Source organism: Pelecanus crispus, chromosome Z (genome assembly GCF_030463565.1).
Source record: "Pelecanus crispus isolate bPelCri1 chromosome Z, bPelCri1.pri, whole genome shotgun sequence".
Lineage (NCBI taxonomy): Eukaryota > Metazoa > Chordata > Aves > Pelecaniformes > Pelecanidae > Pelecanus > Pelecanus crispus.
The window spans coordinates 62,269,721-62,293,102 of record NC_134676.1 but is presented as its reverse complement, the minus strand read 5'-3'; the positions used below and the strand labels follow the sequence as shown (position 1 = coordinate 62,293,102).

The 23,382-nt window shown below is 38.9% G+C and overlaps 1 protein-coding gene across 1 annotated transcript in view; it reads right to left on the bottom strand.

Moving 5' to 3' along the window:
* Positions 1-23,382, bottom strand: part of FER (FER tyrosine kinase) — a 192,950-nt gene that overhangs the window by 100,544 nt on the left and 69,024 nt on the right. Inside the window, exon 11 of the mRNA XM_075725939.1 lies at positions 1,926-2,018. Within this exon, the coding sequence (XP_075582054.1) occupies positions 1,926-2,018 (93 nt within the window). The remainder of the gene's footprint in view (positions 1-1,925; positions 2,019-23,382) is intronic.

Below are 23,382 nucleotides of genomic sequence, written 5' to 3'. Positions count from 1 at the left end.
AAAGCCAAACAGGTGATGGCATTAAGGGCTAAGTATTAATTGGTAAAGCAAATTTTAGCTGTATATGCACAGTTAGCTTTTCTAACACACAATAAATTGCTAAATCAAACCACAAAGCAATCAAAACTGATTGTTTTTTATGTTCTGACTTTGAAGCTCATTTAAGTGATAGGCAATCAAGAGTACACTCATTACTCAGATTTTACTTTCTGCCTCAAATGACCCAATTCTGATCTTACTTCTCCCAAACATATTCCAAGGCTTCAGGAATCCTACCTACCATATATCACACCCAAGCTAACACCAACTTCCATGGAATTATTAGTGATGTAGGTGGGAATGAAAATCAAAATGAGGCACATAGATGATTTTAAAAGACACGTGAATTAAAGCCAACAAAAATTTCAACATTGACTTCCCCTGATTTCATCTTAAATGTTTTATAACGATCCTCTTCTTGAAATTTTTTCTCTTCCAATTTTTCTATGAAGCAGTTTTACGTAGTAGTTTTATTTTTTAAAAAAATTGTAACAGGTTGTATAACACAAATAGACAAAGTTGACGGCTGTATCTCACCTACACAAAGAACAGAGGTCACAGCAATATATATTTTAACATGCTTTTATTAAAAAATGTTGCATTTTCACATCAATTAGAAGTTTTATAAACCAAAGATCATGATAATGTGGAGACTTTGTTCATCTCTAGGATATTTGTACATTTTAGCATGGTTTTTCCTATTACTTTTCAAATATGTCATGCAACTTTCACATTTTTCATAGTAAAAGCATTCCTGTCCTAATTTTATCCCATTATCATATTTATTATTCCATTCCTTTATCACTACATACAATTTTTCTATGTATACACATGTATGTATACGTATATGTATATGTATATATCCAATTGTAAGCTCTTCCACACATTCTCAATATTGTTTAGCTTAAATCAAGTTTACTAGATCCTTTAATGGGTCCTTGGATGCAATCTTGCGGCATAAAATAGAAGGCCTATTCATTCTAAAGTTTTCTCAAAAATGCTATTTTGAGCTAAAGTTTCAGGTGACAAGATCACAATTAAAAAGCAGTTTTAAAAAGTTTTAAAAGTTCTGACCAAATTTTGTTTGGTTTTTTTTTTTGGCTGGTTTTTAGTTGTGGGGTTGTTTTGTTCTGGTTTTTATGTTTTTTTTTATTGGGAGGATTGAGATGATCACCTGTTCCCCTTCAGAAAAACACAGGAGGAAGGTTTTCAAGTAACATCTGACACCTCCCTACGTAGGTGCTCAAGTATTCTAACTAGTCTTGCAAGCTTCTATAAGAAAACAAACACAGGTGATACAAAAGCAAAAGAAACAAAAAAGTTTCTTCATCCATTAGGGAACCTGAACAAAAGCCAACTAGAAGTACTCAACAACCATTCTTAGTGGGGATTGAAGCAAGGTGTATGATACCTAATTACTTAAATAGTACCACTTATTGAGGAAGAAGTAGTAGTAGTAGTAATAATAATAATATGTTTATATACTGGTACCTTTATAACAAATATGGGGCATATAATTATTGCAACAATGGGTAAAACATGCATGACCATCTGACCTACTGCAGAATACCATAATACACTGCATTTCCAGAAAATCAGACTCACTGGGAAGAGTACTCTTAAAAGTATAGCACCAGTCTGGGAGCTGCAAAGAACATACAAATTCTCTTTTTTTCATAAAGTGCAACAAGTTGTCCTGACATACTATTATGCCATGATATTATCATGTCTGCTGATCAATCAGAACAGTGTTTTTATAACATTATTTCAATGTAATTTTTGTCTTTGCAGATGGAAATGCATGATGCTTCAGAAAAAAAAAAATCCTACTTAAGCTGTAAAAATAACAGAATGTAGCACAACACTGTATTATTGACACTACTTACTGATGAGGAGCCCAACATGGATTTTGGAGACCTTATAATTCCAGCTATGGAATGACGTATAGTGTCAAATCTTGAGACTTTGTCCTTCTTGTCCTAGGAGAAAAAGCAGTATGTTCAGTGAAAACTAGCATATCAGTATGATAACTGAATTATTGGAGAATGTGGAATCTAGACTCCTGGATTTTATTTAAAGAAAAGATAGGGGCTGAGCCTCTACTGATACAAACCAGTAAGTGTCAACATCAGTGGGATTAAGCTAACTTGTATCAATTTAACTGCTAACAAATTCTGTAATTCCTTAAATATTTCGTGCAATTATTTTAAGTATCACTATTGTTAACTATAAAGAGAATATGAATTCTTTTGTACCCTAAAAACAAAGGACATAGTTCCCAGTTCTCCTGAAATACCTATTTTTTTAAAAGGAAGTTGATTTGACAGCATAAAATAAAGCCCACATAATAAAGTCAAAAATACATATGTACATTGTCCTTACTCAATATATGTTTTTTTTTTTTTCCCTTTCATTAACATGTTCTTCTCTAACAATACACTACTTGTAAATATTAGTACCAATCAGTGCGAGTTACAGGATCCCTTTGTTTTCTGGCACTATGGTAAACCATAGGAGCAGACACCATCTGGATTTTAAATTCTGTAAGAAGAGGGCTCTGACTGGAACACTGAACAGCCTTTAAGCATCTCTAGTTCAGCATAAGTCACAGTAAATTCCAAGGTGCTCATAACTTGACTTAGTCCAAAGATTGTATATTTGTTAACTCTGACTCACCATCACCTCTCAAAATTAGTGTCAAAGAGTCTTTCAAAAAATACAAAAAATGTGTTTTTAACACTGACAAAGTGAGCTTATTTATTGTAAATCACTCTCAGAAACAGATGAGATATTTTAATGAGTATTTACAAAGTAATTAAACCTGAAGCAGTGAGACCACACATTAACAACCTCATACTAATTAGTTATAGGTTACCTAAACTGTAAGAAACTGATAATGGAAACAGACTGCAACTGTTTGGTAGTGTTACAAAGAAAAATTGCTTCCAAGTTTTGGACATACACCCTTGACTGAAGAAACTGATAATCTGATAATGTAATAAATGCAGCTTCAGTTTATTCCAGGACTTCTGAATAAGCAACAAAATCTATTCACTCTGTATACAGAATATACCAGTGTTTGAAAATTACTCCCAAGCACAATTCAGTTTACAGGATATAGGTTAAACATTGTCTTAGTAAAATAAATTCATTTCTTTGGTAGCAAAATTCTGCAATGTGCCTTCATTTGTATGCTGTGAAAAAAGAGTGCAAAAACCAGTCAAAATACTAATAGGGAGTTTATTAATCACTGAAATACTCATTAATTATATGCCCACTTACCCATCAATAATATTTTTATGCCTTTTATCAGACTCATGTAATATTGTATGCCAAATAATTTTCTTATAATAAAGCACTCTGTGCTGAGTCCTGATTTTTATTTTTATGATATTGATGAATTCAACTGGCTACACACACACACACAAAAATATAATTAACAATAGGGGGACACAGAGTCTAATTTTGCTTGCATGCTTGCTGGATGCAGAATGATCCACTTATTTCACACATCTCTTCAGAAGCGAGCCATGAAATTTAACTGCATTTAAATGTTTACTTCTTATATGACACGAAAAAATAAGTTACCAAAAGATGCATGAATTCCACTATGCTTCCCCTAAACAAACTTTCTATTTTACACTCATAGCATGCTTATCTAATGACAGCATCAAATTACAAGTAAGGTTCTACATTCACCAGTTTCTCTTATCGAAAAATGTTTTTAACAAAAGGTTTTTTTTTACTCAAAGTACCAGAAAGACTCATGGACTGGGCACCACCAGAGGACTTTGATAAGCACCACAGAATGATATATAGAGCCTAATAGTTGTATTAAATAGAATGAACATTGAAAGGCAGATTTAAGGAATAAACTTTGGCTCTGTTCAAAATGCAGTGTGTGCCCTGTTCAAACTGCAATACATTTATAAACGCTGTTTAGTATTTTCATAGCACTTTCCCTCTGGCATACTGAAACTACTCTGTATCTTACAGCAATAAAGACTCATAATTTGTCTGCACAGCAGGTATTATCAAACACATGACAAACATAACTGCAGCCTGTACTGAGTTTATTTATTCCACTGAAGTGTTTTTAGGGCAACCTGAATAAAACTGAAGAGCAGCACCAGTGGTCTTTTACTGAATTTTTTTTTGCCATTGTCCAGCAGCAGACCACCTTAGAAGGACCCATTAGAACAAAAGCCCATTAGATCAAAAGCAAAAGCCCAGCAAGAACTCAATCTGGCCACTGTTGTAAAAGATAATAAAAAATGTTTTTATAAGTACATCAACAATAAAAGGAGAGCCAAGGAGAATCTCCATCCTTTGCTAGATGTGGGGGGGAACATTGTCACCGAGGACAAGGAAAAGGACGAGGTAGTTAATGCCTTCTTTGCCTCAGTCTTTAATAGCCAGACCAGTTATCCCCAGGGTACTCAGCCCCCTGAGCTGGAAGACAGGGACAGGGAGCAGAACAAAGCCCCCATAATCCAGGAGGAAGCAGTTAATGACCTGCTATGGTACCTGGACACTCACAAGGCTATGGGGCCAGATGGGATCCACCCGAGAGTACTGGACTTCAGCAAAGCCTTTGACACCGTCTCCCATAGCATTCTCCTAGGGAAGCTGGCAGCTCATGACTTGGACGGGTGTACTCTTCACTGGATAAAAAACTGGTTGGGTGGCCGAGTCCAGAGAGTAGGGGTGAATGGAGTTAAATCCAGTTGGTGGCCGGTCACAAGCGGTGTTCCCCAGGACTCAGTTTTGGGGCCAGTCTTGTTTAATATCTTTATCAACGATCTGGATGAGGGGATTGAGTGTGTCCTCAGTAAGTTTGCAGATGACACCAAATTGGGTGGGAGTGTCGATCTGCTGGAGGGTAGGATGGCCCTGCAGAGGGACCTGGACAGGCTAGACCGATGGGCCAAGGCCAACTGCATGAGGTTTAACAAGGCCAAGTGCTGGGTCCTGCAGGAAGCAGAAAAGCCCTTGACTCTGTGTAAGCACTGCTCAGCAATAACTAAAACATCCCTGCATTCTAAACACTGTTTTCAGCACAAATCCAAAATATAGCCCCATGCTAGCTACTATGAAGAAAATTAACTCTACCCCAGCCAAAACCAGCACAATGGTCTTACTAGTTAAGTAAGTGTATTATTTTAAATTTCCTTTCCAAAAGAAAAGGAAATACATGTCAGAGCTGTCTTTCAGTGATCTCCACCCTAGCCACATAAAATTTTGAATCTCTCAGCCAAGGCCCTCAGAATTTAGCGAAGGATTTAGTGATGAAAGGATTATCTCAGGATATTAGCTTATTTCTGAAGGAAGGCAACAGAGAGCAGAGACTCTCTGTCCTCAGGAAGAAAAGTTCATTAAAATTCCACACAATACTCATTCCAACAAACATCAGACATCTGATGAACAAGCACAACCATGCTGGCTATGTAGTCACCACATAAGCTTCAGACAAACTCATCAGACATGTTACTATTTAACTAACAAACTTGAGAATGACACTGGAAAGGAATTAGGAGTCCTGCATCAGGGATGATGCAGAGAGCATCATGGAGCAGTATGCTTGCTAGGATACATGATGCAGCTACTGAAACATATTAGCTGATTCATTTTCATTTTAGTTTAAATTAATTACTTTCAGAAATATTAGCAAAATGGTAGCAGGATTTGTCACTTATTTTATACTACACCAATTTCTTTAAAAAGACAACTAATCTGTGGGCCATAGTATTTTATGCAATGACTGAATTACTGCAGAATAAATTGTAGTTTACTGTTAAGAAGCTAGGTATGTATGAAAATATACACTGTCATTAAAGAACATTTTTAATCTATTTTTTTGACTGTGTTTAAATATACCTGTGGCACAAGAGCTCATCATACAAGGAATTAGTAAAAATGCATTGGCTAATATATTTCCCTTTTAAGACTAACTATATTTCTAATCACTCTCCAGAATGAATTAAAATGAATCTCCAGCAGACCTGGGACTGGCACTTACAACAGGTCATGAATTTTCTATCCATTGGACAAGTACATCTAGCAAAACTGCTGAAAATCCAACTACCTACCCTGGAATGACACAAGACTGATGAACATCTATATGGAATCTCAACAGCTGTTTCACGGATGGGACTTCTTGTTATTATCCCCTTTGGTAAATAATGCAAAGCACTACTGCTTTTATGTCCAAATAATATAGAAAGGATTTACTAAGTCAAATGTCTCTTTCATTGAGAGACTGATTGACAGCAACGAACTGTAACCATCACATTAGAGTGCTGTGTCATATTTCACAAGCAATCGGTTTTGGACACAGCAGTGTTATAATTCTTCTGCCACAAAACAAGGATAGCTGAAACCCTGTTCCCAGTTGTATACACCTCAGCCAGCCTTTTCATTCCAGTTCTCTTTTTCCTTCTTAACAGTCAAACCAACTACTTCAGCTCTTTTAAAGAGAGCTTTCTGTCACAGCAGAAGACAACCACTCTGGCACCCTTAATTTTACTTCCTGTTCTTCTCTTCTGACAAGATGCAGAGAGGAAAAATAAAGCATAAGAACACAAAAAGAAGTGCAGGATTCAGGCCAGTTGAAAAACACAAGTGAAGAACTCCCTATTTTGCTTGAGGATTTCCTCAGGTGTATCTTTATATATGATATACAGAAAGCTGAGCTTCTGTCTTTTGTGTGTTCGCTTTGGGGGATTTTCTGTAATGTAAGGTCCTGTCCCTTTTAATGGATTTTCCACTAGAATTTAGCTTCTCTGGTCATGTACTAGAACTGTTAGGGTCCTGCAGACAAAAATTTCTCTTTTGACAGACATACAGTTCTGTCACTGGGGAAAATCACTGCAGACCTGAGAGTGGATGAAAAATAATACAATGCACCCAGAAGTGTGACACAAACAAAATGACAGGCCATAAAAATCATATTCGCAACGGTATATTGAATGAACATGAGAAAGACAAAGAAACAGGGCAAAAGATTTTGCCTAAATTGAACTGTGTAATGTAAAAGCCCATAAAAGCTTTTTAGCTCCATAAGTCCAGAAAAATGGCTATATCTTAGATGTTATTATAAAAGAAAAATAATCTATATTCTTTTTAGAAAAGCAAAGAAGTAAGAGTCTGGAGACACATCTAAGATAAAGATAAAACAGAATTAACACTTGTGAGGGACAGGCAAATAGTAACACTATCTCTACTGATCAAAAGGTGGAAGATGAGCAATAAGAGGGACAAGAGATAATGCAGATTATATTGAATATTGCTAAAAAAACCCTAACCAGACATGTACATATAGGTGATACAAAATAGGTACTCAATGACTTTTTTGACTCAGTGTTCACCAGCAAGTCCTCAAGCCACACTGCCCAAGTCACAGAAGGCAGGGACTGGGAGAATGAAGAACCACCCACTGTAGGAGAAGATCAGGTTTGAGACCATTTAAGGAGCCTGAAGGTCCATGGGACCTGATGAGATGCATCTGCGGGTCCTAAGGGAACTGGTGGATGAAGTTGCTCAGCCACTATCATTCATATCTGAGAAGTTGTGGCAGTCCAGTGAAGTTCCCACTGACTGGAAAAGGGGAAACGTTAACACCCATTTTTAAAAAGGGGAGAAAGGAAGATCCAGGGAACTACAGGCCAGTCAGTCTCACGTCTGTGCCTGCCAAGGTCATGGAGCAGATCCCCCACTGGAAACTACACTAAGGCACATGGAAAATAAAGAGGTGGTTGGTGACAGCCAACTTGGCTTCACTAAGGGCCAATTGTGCCTGACAAACTTGATGGCCTTCTATGACAGGGTTACAGTGTTGATGGATAAAGGAAGAGCAACTGACGTCATCTACCTGGACTTGTGCAAAGCATCTGACACTGTCCCACACGCCATCCTTGTCTCTAAATTGGAGAGACGTGGATTTGATGGATGGACCGCTCCATGGATAAGGAATTGGCTGGCTGGCTGCACTCAAAGAGTTGCAGTCAATGGCCCAAGGTCCAAGTGAAGACCAGTGACAAGTGGCATTCCTCAGGGGTCGGTTTTGGGACCGGCACTGTTTAACATCTTTGTTGGAGACATGGACAGTGGGATTGAGTGCACCCTCCGCAAGTTTGCTGACAACACCAAGCTGTGTGGTGCAGTCGGCACGCTGGAGGGAAGGGATGCCATCCAGAGGGACCTTGACAGGCTTGAGAGGCGGGCCTGTTCAAACTGTATGAACTTCAACAGGGCCACGTGCAAGGTCCTGCACATGGGTCAGGGCAATCCCAGGCACAAATACAGGCTGGGTGGAGAATGGATTGAGAGCAGTCCTGAGGAGAAGGACTTGGGGATGTTGGGTGATGAGAAGCTCAACATGACCCAGCAATCTGCGCTTGTAGCCCAGAAAGCCAACCGTATCCTGGACTGCCTCAAAGGAAGTGTGGCCAGCAGGTCGAGGGAGGTGATTCTCCCCCTCTACTCTGCTCTCGTGCGACCCCACATGGAGTACTGTGTTCAGTTCTGGGGTCCCCAGCATAAGAAGGACATGGACCTGTTGGAGCGAGTCCAGAGGAGGGCCACAAAGATGATCAGAGGGCTGAGGCACCTCTCCTATGAAGACAGGCCGACAGAGTTGGGGTTGTTCAGCATGGAGGAGAGAAGGCTCTGGGGAGATCTTACCGCAGCCTTCCAGTGCCTGAAGGGGGCCTACAAGAAAGCTGGAGCGGGACTTTCTACAAGGGCATGTAGTGATAGGACAAGGGTTAATGGCTTTAAACTGAAAGCGGGTAGATTTAGATTAGATATAAGGAAGAAATTTTTTACTGTGAGGGTGGTGAGGTAGTGGAACAGGTTGCCCAGAGAAGCTGTGGATGCCCCCTCCCTGGAAGTGTTCAAGGCCAGGTTGGATGGGGCTTTGAGCAACCTGGTCTAGTAGAAGGTGACCCTGCCCATGGTGGGGGGAGTTGGAACTAAATGATCTTTAAGGTTCCTTACAACCCAAACCATTCTACGGTTCTATGATTCAATGAACTTGCCGATAAAAAAGACATACCAGACAGTATCTGCCAGAGCAATTAAGATGCTTACCTTTTCGTAAAGTGAATTCTAGGTTCATTTCTGGTTTGAAGATATGTTTTCCCTGATGAAAAAGGTGCCAGAACAACATTCATCTTAAGGCTTCAAATTTAGATAATGGGGAGAACAAGGAAGATTTTTGCTTTTAGAAGGCTATAGATGTCTGGCATGAAAATGGAGTTTTGTGATTTATAAGCAAGAGTTCTTCAAAGAAGCTTTAGAGAAAATAATTTTCTGAAAAATGATGCTCTGCATTAGTCACTTCAGCAGTGGAGATCAAAAGTTATGGAGGAAACGTAATAAACTTCGACTATGACAGTAACTCTGGCCTGCCTATTGATGAGTGGAAATACTAACCACAAAATCTTTGTCTCTCTGTTTTATAGCATTAGCATATACTAAAGGAGTTGTAAATACTGACACATATTAAAACCTGAACATACAGTAGAACATGCCTGATGTCCCTGACGTCTATAATTTGATTTCAGAAATAAGACTAATCTCATACCTCACACAGCTTTTTTTCTCATCCATGACGGAACTGGGTATCTCAGAAAGACCACATGTAGAAAACCAGATAAATAATCATGCTATTTTTACCAAACAAAACAGAATATTTGAAACTATTAACATGGCACTCACACAGGGAACGAGTTGCTGGCTGAATACTAGCTCATTATTTGAGCTCAGCAGTTCATCTATTTTCAGACCACCTTCCCAGGAATTAGAATATGCATTTTCTTAGTTTGCTATTGTAGATATCTAGAATTGGGAGCAGCACTGTGCAGAGCCATGAAGATGTAACATAGAGTTATTAAAAATTAAAACATTCAAAGCTAATTAAAAATATCTCAAGTACACAATGAAACCAAGTAAACAACACAGCTATTCAAAAACCTTTTTTTTTTTTAATAAGGTAACATTTTCTGTTTTAAACACAAGTAGCATCTTCCAAAGCAGCAGAATTGATGCATAATTGACGTACACACATTGTAAAACGCTGCACTGGATGTAAAGTAATGTTCCAGCTTCTGAATTGCAGGGGGTAGCCTGAAAAAGAAGACTTACTGGTGTGAAAATTGATTTTTATTTTCTCGGACCAAAAATACATCCCAGGCCATGCCAGTGGCCTAATGGCCTGTAAGAAAAGGAGAATGATAATTCTTCAGAGTACATCCTTGTCCTCTGAAGATCTGTGGTATAAGATTCGCCTTAGTAGTGTAAGTTGCAATGTTTCTACATGTAACAGTCACAGAAGAATTTTTCTTCTATACATGTTTTCAGCTGCTTTCTGAATTTATGTAAACTATTACAACCCACTGCTGTAGCAACCAGTTGCACAACTTAATTACATGTTTTTGAAGAACATGTTTGTCTGCTTGCTTTGAATCATCTGCCTACTGTGGTTATTTGATGGTCCCTGCTTCTTGCTTCTGAAGAAACAGTGAACAACCATTACTCCCTATTCACCTTCTCCATGTCACCCAACACATTGTATACATCTTTATCACATTCCCCTTCAGTCTGCTTTTTCAAGTCTGAAAAGCCCAATTGACTTATTCACTAATTCTACAGAATCCACATATCTAAGCATTATTTTGCCTTTCTCAGTTCTCCAACATCAATTTTGTAATTTAGGGAGCTGAAAATACAAGCAGCTACATGAAGCCACACTCTTCTACGCAGTACACAGCAAAAGCACAAGCAGCAACAGACAATCTGCATCAAGAAAAATTCCAGTTAGATACTGAGAAAAAAAATTCACAATGAGGATGGTGATCAAATACTGAAACAGGTTGCCCAGAGAGACTTCCATCACTGCAGCTGCTAGAACCTCAACTGCAACAAGGCATTGCACAGCCTGATATCAAAGATGACCCTGCTCTGAGCAAGAAGCTGGACCAGATGGCCTCCCTGAGATTTCTTCCAATTTAAATTATTCTAGTAGTTCTAGATGGTTTATATTTATTATTATAATTATATTTATAATTATTCTAATAGTTCTACGGCATTTGGGAAGCAGCTGCACATCAATTAATATCATGATACAATGTTTTCTTCTCTATTCTCTGCTACTTTCCTGAAAATTTCTAGCATATTTTTTGGTTTTGATCACTAAGTAAATAGTGACCTGGTATCTTCAGGAACATTAGACCTTATTTTGAGTGGTAACTTGGAGTTCATTACTGGTATATGTGAAATCAAGCACTGTTACTACAACCTGCTCTGCAGGAATGTAATTACACAATACAATGCTAATATTAAAAAAAAAAGACTGTTAGAAACAATATATATAATTTATAACAAGTCAAGGAATTCACTCAACTTACTATTGAAAATATTTGTTTTATTTCCAAATAAAGTTTTCTGCTCTTCTGATTACTTATATACATATGATTACTTACATACCAGAATTTTGAAGGCGCAACATAGGCTAGAAAGTAATTTTTTTTGTTCATGGAAACAGCAATAAGAAAGAGCACTAAACAAGAGATTGGTGAACTATTTGGAAACAAAAACTTGAAAGCCTTTGGCAGATTTTACTTAGGAAAGCCTCAGATTTCAGCAAACAACATGTAACTAAATTTTTTAAAAAGGAGCAAGAATACTATGATTGACCCTTTGCTTTCTTTCTGAATGACTATCTATCAGAACAGAATGTAGAGTTAAGTTATCTGCACTATGTTTTCTGTTTTAATTAGAGTTTCAGAGAACCAATTTTTCAAGCTACATATGAAATGTCAGGGTAATGTCACCTTCATCTTTTAAATGATTAGTAAATCTTCCAAACACACAAATATGTACTAGAGGTCTTTAAGGAAGTAGAGTACCTCTTAATGAGGGCTAGCAATAATGTTTCCAGAAATATAGTCCATTTTAATTATTATATACTAAACAGCCTTTTTATTTTAGAAAAAAAGATAGGATTTTGATTTCACCTAACTGTCATCAAGTATGTCAACTGTGCTCTAGAGAAGATGACTAAATGTACTGCACCTAAGCCAAGGCACTGAGATCCTGTCCAATACCTATTTTTATGGGAGGAAAAAGTAGCCAGACAAAGGCTTTTGTAAGGCAGATAGAGAGGCCCCTGAAACTCAGCAAGGAATCCCTGCTTTGCTTAATGAATGTATCTGTACACCACTAAATCCTAACATACCTCCATCCACTGATCGCATAATGATGTGAAATAAAGGAGAATTGATTTCAATAAAGGAAATTCAGCAAACCAATTCAGACTTCTGAAACCTCAGAGCCAAATTTAGCATTAATACATATTTTTGAAAAGTTAAGTTTAAATGCCATTACCTTATGCAACTGGGGAAACATGTAATAGGGAAAATGAAGGCTTCCATCCTACAGAAACCTCAGGCTGGTATGTAAATGTACAGATATGAATTGTTTCAATGATTTCAAGACCACTGTTATTAATCAATAATGTTTTTATTAACTGAATGTACAAATATTTTATTAATTCTTACACTATCACTTTACTAGGTTCAAGTAATCAAAAATGATCACATTTCAGTCTATACTGCACTTCCTATAGCTGAAAGGCAAGCACCTGGTCATAATATGATCCTTCTCCTTGGCTGTCATTGCCACATCACATTAAGAGATGCCCGAATATACACACAAGGCCTCTCTTGCTATAATTCTGTGTAAGCTCATGCAGTTGCAACGGGAGAACATAAAACAGACTATACTGAGTGCTCCTAGTACTCCAGTACCTAATGTTCACAAAAGCAAGAAAACCTACATCTTCTCACATCCTCTGGCAGCTCACCATTCAAAAAAACAAGATGATGAACTAGCTGTTGGTCGAAGTCACCATGTGCCAGGACAACATCTCGCTCAACACTCAGGCTGTGTTGCTGCTTGAGAAAACCAGGAAACAGAACAAGCCAAAGAGTGGTAAATGAACTACTACCACTGTTCCAGGCAAGAAGTGACCAAAACCTGAACTACAGTCAACAATGGATGCAAGGTAAGAGTACACAAATGGAGTGGGAATGTATTACATTTCTTCAAATACTTCCCCTGTTTCCAAACATTTTCATCTTCCTAAGCCAGATATCATTTTTAGCCTACAAGCCAGCATGTATGGTTTGGCAGTGACATATACTAACAACATCAGAATAAGCAATCAGTGAATCAGAGAGATTTCATGAATGTGACTTGAAATTTCAAGAATATAACCATAAATTTAAAAACCATGTAAAGTTCAAAATATGTTAGAGAAAAAATGTTGAGATCATAAAACATGCAAAGTAAATCAACTGTGAAGAAATTTTATATTTCCATCATCTAAACATTAGTTTGTCAGATGGCTGTGAAAAGCAGATGTTTTATAAGCTAGAAATGCATGTGCATCCACAAATCATTTAAAGTTAATAATTCTTAGGAGCATTTTTGATGCAAAGAGGCTAGTTTTATTCTGTACTTCATTACTGTATACACCCAGCTGAAATAGTTTCAGGTGTGCATGACCCAAATTCCACAGAACACAGAAATACAGTAATGCTAAAACTGCTGCCCCAGAGTTGTAATCAAGATCAACACTATAGCTGCCATTTATAGCAATGAAGTCTTCAATGTGAAGTATGTTTTAAAACTGGTTATATACATGCATACACACACACACACATATGCACACAGATTGATCTTGACATCCCCCTTTCAAGTTAAAAAACAAAACCCAAAACCTGAGCTACAAAGAAAATTCTTGATAAGGTAATGGAAGAAATGGATTTCTTTTAAATACACACGTTATGCTGTATTATTAGTATCTGGAAAAGTTCATCTCTGTTTGACTAAATAGTGATAAAACATCAACTGATCAGTTTTCCTCCACCAAAGATGGACATCAGTGTAGAAAATAAATTCTATGCCCTGACATTTTCATATACTCAGTTTTCCACAAAAAATATAAAGGAAGGCAGTGGTTTTGGCATGTGTTAACAAATGACAATATTCCATAACAGCACTTCCTCAATTGAATGGTAAAGTTTTAGGTGGCCAGTAGATAGCTTAACTTTTAAAAAAGTTAACACCCAATTCTTCAAACAGATAAATATTACTTAAGGACTAACAGAACTTCATTACAACCACTGACCAAATAAAAAAAAGATGAGTCATACCTGCTGACCTATGCTCAAGAGAGCCATCAAAACAGAGCAATTTTAACAGAGTAAAAATATGGTGAAAGACAGCTATATGGGCTAACAATACTAAGCCACAGGTGAAGAACCTCTAGGCTACATTTCGCATGACACATGAACAATTTTGCAGTGCAGGTGGCTGAAGGACCAAACTACACATACAGTGCACCACACAATGAACTCAGCAGATTAAGCAGATATAAATGCCAACTTTGAGGCATTTTTATGTGAGGATCCAGACTGCTGAACATGAAAAGTGTTGCCAAAAATGGCCAAAAACCCTCAGTTCCTAACGGTCTCTGCAATAGTCAGTAGCTGAAGCAAGGAAATGATGAAGATCACCCACAGCTACCACAAGCATGTTGGTAAATCCTTAGAGAGCAGTGCATATGCCAAAGAATGCCACCTGGAACTGGAAGTCATCTTTATCAACCACAAACTTAAAATAACAGTAATAGCCTTGCCAGAAATCTATGTATACTTACATACTCTGCAGACTGAGAAACACAAACCATTCTCCTTTTCTTGCTACTAGCAAAAACCTGCGTTCTGGTTATTTTAAACCTCCAAAATTCCAGATAGGAAGCCAAGCCACATTCCAGCAAGGCACAAAGCATTAGCTGTTTCCAATCCTTTATTTCTGATCTGCACAGGCAAAGCTTCTCTGGTCCCACTGACTACAGTGGTACCAGTATCCTGACGAAACATGATCTCATACAGCAAATCTATCTGGCAGTTTGTAGGGAGGGGATCAGAAGGCAGCAAAGAGAAAAAATACAGCTATGAGTTACAAGCAGGTGAATTATTGCTGCCATGGAGGCTAGTCACAAGATGTTCCAGAAAAATACAGGGAATATGGAGCAAAGGCAAGGGGTCAATGAGAAGGACAGTTTGCGGGTTTCTTCCTAGAGATACTGAAAACAAAGTTCCACTTGTCCTCAACTCAAGCAAAGGTTCCCTCCAAAAGGAGTTTTTCTAAGGTGGACTGCATCTCTATTTAGAGTTCAGCATTTTGTATCCAAAGGAGAAGGCATCAATAGACAACTGAGGCAACTAACTGGATGCTGTACCAGCTGCATAAAGTGAAAACTGAAGCTACTGGAGCAAGTAGTCTGTGCATCAGCCAACAAAGCAGAACGCTGTGCCAACTGGGTTTTACATAGCCCAAAAGACATCCAAATACACTATTTAAAAACATAGCATGAACTGAATACAGCAAGCTGTTAGTGACCACGCTTAGTATACAGGTCAATTACTTTAATTAGAATGCATTACTCAGTAACAGAAGGAATGACATAGTCTTTCTAGAGCTCATTAAATATATATTCAAAAAGCTGTAGTTTCGATTTCATTGCTTTTTAGTCACAGATACACACAGTAATGCCTGCTAAAGAAACGTGTCTGACACACCTAGTGGTGGAGCCCAGATTTTACGCACTTAAGCCCAAGAAAGTCTGGTCCCTGAAAAAGCATTAGGGGCACTGAAGCAGCTATACCCTGAAGTGCCAACAACTGCTAGGGGAAGAGTGACCAGAAGTCAACATGTAAGGAAGTAAGACAGAACAGGAAGATCCTCTCTATTCCATATTGCATGACCCTGAAATCCACAAGTAATCGTAAGTCCTTCCAGGGTTCACAAGACACCAAGAATTAAATACTCAATTACTGCAGAGACTTGCAACCCAACTTTAGCAGAGGTCAATGCCAACTCACAAAAGACAGTACTCCACCAGGGGGGACACCCCCGAGCTTTCCCCTAACCTCAGATGAAGTTCCTAGAGAGCTGTGAAGAATCTGATTTCCCCAGTCACCCACTACATGAACTCACCAGAGTTGCATTGTCTGTTAAGTTTATTACTATACTGTTCTGACTGGTTTAAGGTAACATTTGTTGGATTCTGCCCTCTCCACACCGCCACCCAAAAACTGGCACCTACCCATGAAGATCCCTCTTATGACCCATTCATTGACTGGCTCTAATTGACTCATTGACTGACTCTAATTGACTCATTGACTGGCTCTAATGAAGCCACCCTGGCAAATGCTATGAGTGTTGTGAAATAGCATTACACATGTTATGTGATCTGACAGGATGTAAAGCCTTTTTCTTCCCCCAATAAATAGAGTTATTACATATGAACTGGCAATTGTATCCTGTTTTGAAAATCATACTGTGAGAGGATGCATTTGTTTTATCACAGTAAAACAAAGTTTCACAAAGTTAACCTGGAACAGCTTCAGTCAGATGGGACACAAGAGGTTCTTCGCCAGATCCACATTTACATTAGCTGTATTAAAGAATAGAACTGATCCTTTCATAACCAGAAAGATTTTTGTTGTATGACTAGATTCAGATTTGATCAGGTGTTTCTGTTTGACAGCTAGCACAGTCAAAATGTGATGTTTGCTTTTGGTTTTCACAGATATCCCTGCATCAGTTTATTAACAAAATCAGCTTGCATATTAATAGAGAAAATGATAGAGCAACTTTGTGACAGCTGCAACACACAACTTTAGCAAAATATCTGAGATAGGCTTCATGAGTTACCTTTGTAGGGTGCCAATTTAAAATTAAGTTTTTCTTTCTATAAATAGTATGTATTGGCACTACTCCTGGAAATATACTAGTATTTTCGTTCAGAACAGACATGCCTAATACACAAATGCCCACTACTTTTTCAAATAAGGGAAACAGCAAACCAACATAGTTAGACATTTTTACATATTAAGTAAACAACACCACAAACATCTGCCAATTTAAAGAACAGAGGAACAAAAATGCAAACCCAAGAAATAGGCAGTGTTCAAATTCTACTCTGAGTAAGGCCTATGGCCCACTGAACTCACATCATACCTCAGATCACAGCTGTATAAATATAAACCACAAAGAAGACTACTCTGAAAATACAGACATCAAGGAGGAAAGATGCACTGTGCAAGCCTCAGTAATGGTACCAGAGAGTAACATATTTCAGTCCTATGCAAGGTGAAGTTCAGAAATTGTATCTAGCACAACAAGCCAAAATAAATTAGGTAGCATTTCTGCTGCAGAATTACAAAAAGACTTTGAGTTGTTATGCTCAGTGGTCAACAGAAGGAGTCTTTCACATGTTTCAGTCATTATTCATGAAAAGGGGACTGTCCAACTAAGGGGTTTCTCCTCAAAGTTCATCAGTAGTACCTATTAAGCATCCTCAAGCTGCTTGTCAAGTCAAAGACCAGTCTTCTCTGTTAGAGAAGAAACTTCTTTTGCTCCCCCCTAAAAAAGAATCAATCATTTCTACAGATTATGGGTATAGTTATATATGACTCAATGCATCAACTTCTTAATAAGTATGTTGAAAAAAGTAACTGAGATGATATTTCAGTCATCTTGGTTTAAAATTCTTACTTGCTCACTAATTTTCATCACGTTATAAAGCTACATTTCATTATCCCACTGTTCCTGAGAGACTTCAATGCCAAGATCAAATTGTAGATACAATAATTCATATAAACAGTGTTAATTTACAAATGATATATATAAATCCCACAGACTGAAGAGATCAACCACACAAAAGCAGCAAGCACCTGAAGTGGACCAAAACCCTCCAATACACAGCCACAGCTTTGGATACTGCCACACTGTCTCTCAGTAGAGCTCTCCTCACAACCACATTAGTGACCTTAGAGAGGATGTTTCCCCAACAAGAACAGCCTTAGAAGAAAACAGTCACATTTTTCAAAAAGCTACTTTATTGCCTCATATCAAAATTACTTGAAGACAAATCACCCCTCCATTAATGGTACTTAGGTAGTTGTCACATATGACTGTAGCTTGGAACTTGCATCAAGATCACTAAACAAGCACAATTACACTGTAACAAGATCCTATTAGGTAGGAAATGCTCACAATTCCCACCTGCAGGTTTGTCTTTTTGCCCACCTCACAGAGATAACATCTCCCCTTTATGCTATAATAGCAGCTAACTTTTACAAGTTACTAGTTAACATAAGAAAACTGAATTTATATCAGCTGTTCTGAACCTTCACTTTTCTTGAGGAGGGGCTTCTCTTTCAGACTAATGAAAGCCTTGTGTACCTAAGAGTTTATCTTTTTTTTAACCCAGAAGTTAATTTTTAACTTTTTTTTTTTTTTTAGTAGTAGTACTCTCTATCTTCCCTCAATTAAAAATAATACAAAATTCACATCCTATTTTAGTACAATGGTATACAGTCACCTCAGTGTAATGCCTGCTCAGTCACATCAGCTGCTCCTGTATTGAGGTATTCTCTGCTCACCCAGAATGAGTTCAGGGTTAACAACTAACAACTGCTCCAGAGAGCTGCTAGCACAGAAAATGAAAACTTCAGGCTGCCACGATACAGAAATTGTCAAGACTATCAAGCATCTCATTTTAGCGCCCCTGCCCCAATACATTCAAGTTTCCATTTCTCTCTCTCTTACCTACAGTTGTTTTCATTTTTATCACAGTCACTAAGTAAATGCTAAATACAGGTTTCCAGAGTGAGGTAATTTCAGTTTTGTTAGCCATTGTGAAAGTCCGCAGTGTCACAAAGTTTTGGAAAATAGATAAATTTAATTTAAAGGGGAAATGACAGAAGTTTATATTACATATAAACCCAAGAACTGAGTAATTTTCTTTCATCTTAGTACTCAAAGCCAAGATCTGGAAATAAAACAGGTAATTCTGAGGCACATCAAAATCAAACATTTGCAGATATAGTTCCTAATTCTTTAAATTCTCAGACTGTATCACTTGTATCCTGTACTTTTCTTGATTAGACTATTTATGCCTTGATTTAGCACCCAGCACATCACTGTGGCAGGATGTGTTGAAAAAGGCAAAGCCACAGTCTCCTGAATACACATGCATCTTGAAATTGTCAAGTTGGCTCCACTTTCTCATCCTCTCATTCAACTAATCTACAGAACAACAAACTAAAGCAGTTATTTCATTAGGCAAGCAAGTAAGTGTCTATCAGAATATTAATGTCAGGGTCCTGAGGGCACCGATAGGCTTCCGTGGCCCTGACCAGCCTCACCTGGAGATGCACACCACCCCTGTCCATCTGCGCACAAGCCCCATTTCAACTCATGCACCGAGTCCTGGCCTGAGCTGTATCATAGGTACCTGTCTCCAGCTTTGTCTCTGGCCCTGCCTGTTGGATGGATCCTTCATACCTATGTTGTAGCTTTCTCCTGTCCTGTGTTTGGTCCTGTGTCCTGGACGGACTTTGGACACACTTTAGAGCCTTGTCTTCAGCTCTGTTTCTGACACCTTCTCGTTTTGCTCCTGACTGGACTCCTAGTTGGACTCTGAACCTGAATCACTGCTCTGCTGTCTCTGGAGCTGCCCATAGACCCTGTTAACATCTGGCTCTGCCACTGTGCTCAGACCCTGTGGGATGGCACCCCATCAGTGAGGCCATTGCCCAGCCTGGGGTCACCTTCACCTCCTGGATCACGCCTCCTCTTTGAGTAGCTGGCCCTTGCTGCACCCTAACAACCATTTAGGACTCATTTCCTATCATCTCTCTGCATACTGCCTATGCGAGATTTTAAAGTGCAATTGAATCTCAAAGAAAGAAACTGAGAAGACTTTTTCCCCATAACTTGATACACATTGTACTGGGTTTGCATGGCAAGGTTTCAGGAGCTGGGGGGCTACAGGGGTGGCTTCTCTGAGAAGCTGCTAGAAGCTTCCCTTATGTTGGATAAAGCCAATGCCAGATGGCTCCAAGATGGACCTGCTTCTGGCCAAGGCCAAGCCCATCAGCGATGGTGGTAGCACCTCTGGGATAATGTATTTAAGAAGGGGGAAAAAAAAACCTGCACAACTGCAGCTGGAGAGTGGAGTGAGAATATGTGAGAGGAATGACTCTGCAGACACCAAGGTCAGTGCAGGAGGAGGAGGAGGAGGAGGTGCTCCAGGCACCAGAGCAGAGATTCCCCTGCAGCCCCTGGTGCAGCCCATGGTGAGGCAGGCTGTGCCCCTGCAGCCCAGGGAGGTCCACGGTGGAGCAGATATCCACCTGCAGCCCGGGGAGGACCCCATGCCGGAGCAGGTGGATGTGCCTGGAGGAGGCTGTGACCCCATGGGAAGCCCGTGCTGGAGCAGGCTCCTGGCAGGACCTATGGACCCATGGAGAGAGGAGCCCAAGTTGGAGCAGGTTTGCTGGCAGGGCTTGTGACCCTGCAGGGGGCCCACACTGGAGCAGCCTGTTCCTGAAGAACTGCACCCCGTGGAAGCAGGGGCTGCTGGAGCAGTTCATGAAGAACTGTACCATGGGAAGGACCCACATTGGAGAAGTTTGTGGAGAGCTGCCTCCCGTGGGAGGGACCCCACACTGGCACAGGGGAAGAGCATGAGGAGTCCTCCCCTGAGGAGGAAGGAGCAGCAGAGACAACGTGTGATGAACTGACCGCAACCCCCATTCCCTGTCCCCCTGTGCCACTTGCAGGGAGGACATACGGAAATTCTGGAGTAAAGTTAAACCCGGGAAGAAGGGAGGGGTGGGGGGAAGGTGTTTTAAGATTTAGTTTTTATTTTCTCATTATCCTACTCTGATTTCGATTGGTAATAAACTAATTTCCCCAAGTCGAGTCTGTTTTGCCCGTGACAGGAACTGGTGAGTGATCTCTCCCTGTCCTTACCTTGACCCACGAGCCTTTTGTTGTATTTTCTCTCCCCTGTCCAGTTGAGGATGGGAGTGATAGAGTGGCTTGGTGGGCACCTGGCTTCCAGCCAGGGTCAACCCACTACACACATGTATCACAAGTTCCTGTGATACACCAAGACAGGAAATATCTATAATCTCATTTATCTCAAAATGTCATGTTTACAAAACTTAATAAAGCTGCCAAAGGTTAATAAGAAGTCAAATGAAATACCTGTTTCAACTGGTTTTAGTAACTCCCTAAAAGTCTTAATAGAAAATAAATTACTTGACTAAGAACTGTAGTTGCTCAAGTAAGTGCCTAGTCGGAGCCAAGAACCAGTTAGGAGCACCTGGTAAAGAGATGATCTAAATTCAGCATCTCACTGATGTTAGATTTTAACTTTTTCCCCCAGGACAACCTCCTCTGCTTTCTCTCCAGCTGAGAGAATCACAATACATTCTGGAAAAGGAGTATCTTTTCTTTTTTTTTTTTTTAGCAAATGTCTTTTTATTAAAGACACTGAGTGAGACCAAGGAAAACTTTGAGGGAGGCAAGTCATTCTTAGCTACTCTATCCTTAATTTGGTTTTTTTGGGTTGAGTTGTACAAATCTATAACCTCGTTTCCATGTAACAAACTCTTGCTTTCTGCAATTAAAACTTGGAAATAATAATAATAAAAATAAATATTTAAAAAAAAAAAACTTGAAAAAAAAAAAGATTAAAAAAACTGCTTTGCTTGCAGAAAACTCTGCAGTAACTTCCAGAAAACTAACCTGCATTTGACCCGCACAATCTGACAGATCAGGCACGTTATTTGATTAAAAATAGAAGTAATTCATCTGAGTTCCAGTAGTGCCACAAAAGTAAAGATCTTCACTCATTTTTCAAGAATGATATATTTCCATGCATCTTTGCTGTGATATTCCAAGCTTTCTTTCTTCTTAGGATGAGGACATTAGTTTCAGAAACTCCTGCATATCTACTATTATCTTTGTGCAAATGTCATTGCCTTTCTCACACTACTCTAACACAACAGTCCAGTAAAGGTAAGTTTCTTGTGGCCTCTTTCTGTACGTCGCTAAAGAGAAGCTGAGATAAGTAATCCTAGAATTTTTTGACTGGATTACAGTGACTATCACATCTGACATGGGACTTTCACTTTCCCTACCATTAAAGACCTTTTTGAGCCAAGAACTTCAAAGAACTTCAAGAACTTCACCTGTTTGGATATCAATATCTAGCATTCTTTATGGCTTAGGTTATCCAAGACATCTACATGGGACTGGCAGACATGATTCACAGCTTGATGTCAGGCAGGATACCTTAAGCAACCTAAAAATGGCATTAATGTTGATGTTCAGGCACCTGGATACCAAGTTGACCAGAAATGTTTTGCATCTATCTTACTGCAGGACAAGCCAAAGAAAAAAATTCAGTGATATCTGAAACATGCTATTTCATCTACCCCACTGTTAAAGACCACCAACAGTGAAAAATAAAAAGGAGAACTAAAAATTATCTGGCCTGTACCTTAAGGGTAGTCCTCTGAAAAACAGATTACATTGCCATTCTAGTTTCTCAGTCTGTAGCAGGTAAGAGCTTCCCCACATGGCAGAAAAGAGCAGAAGCTACAAAGCAAACTAGAAAATCATACGCTTCAAATCTGGCAATAAACTGCCAGTGGCACTAGATTAAAACCATAAATTCTAATTCCAAGAAATATTTTATAGCAGATTTTAAGCCTTCTAGAAGCATAATAATTGCCCTTAAGAACAAGGCTATTTTCAACCAGCCACTTCAAAAGAAAAAAAAGGAAAGGAGAGAGATGATTTAAAGCAGTCAAATTCTGTCACATTATTGCTGGTGTGTTACCTAGAGGCTATGAGAAGTTAATAATCACACTAATTCAGCCCCATTGCTATGAAAAAGATGCAAGAAGCCAGTGGTGGTAATTCTTGCAGAGAATTACTACTTTCCTCCCAGCACACAGAGAAAAATTCCAACATACTCTGAAACATACGCTGGATACCAGCATGTGATTTCTTTTCAAAGGGAATCTTCTGAGTGAAGCTTTCACAGAGATGATTTTCACTGAACTAACAAATCCCCAGTGGGTACACAATGCTGCAACACTACTGTGATGAACCCTTCTTCCTCAAGGAAAATTGAAAGCTCTTGAAATATTTCTGGCAGTTCAAGAGAAGTATATGTACTTAATTCAAGTACATACACCCTCCTTTATACAGAGAGGGTAAACTAATTCTGCACGTAAAATATTCTGACAGTTTTGTTTACTCTGAACCAGCCACGTCCCTCAATTCCTCCCAAAGTGCACTCACACTTCTGATTTTGCCTTTCCCCAAGACTAGGCTATTGCTCAACAGTTTTTGTTTGATAATATGATAACCTTAAGAAATATATAAACTCTGAGCCTTAGT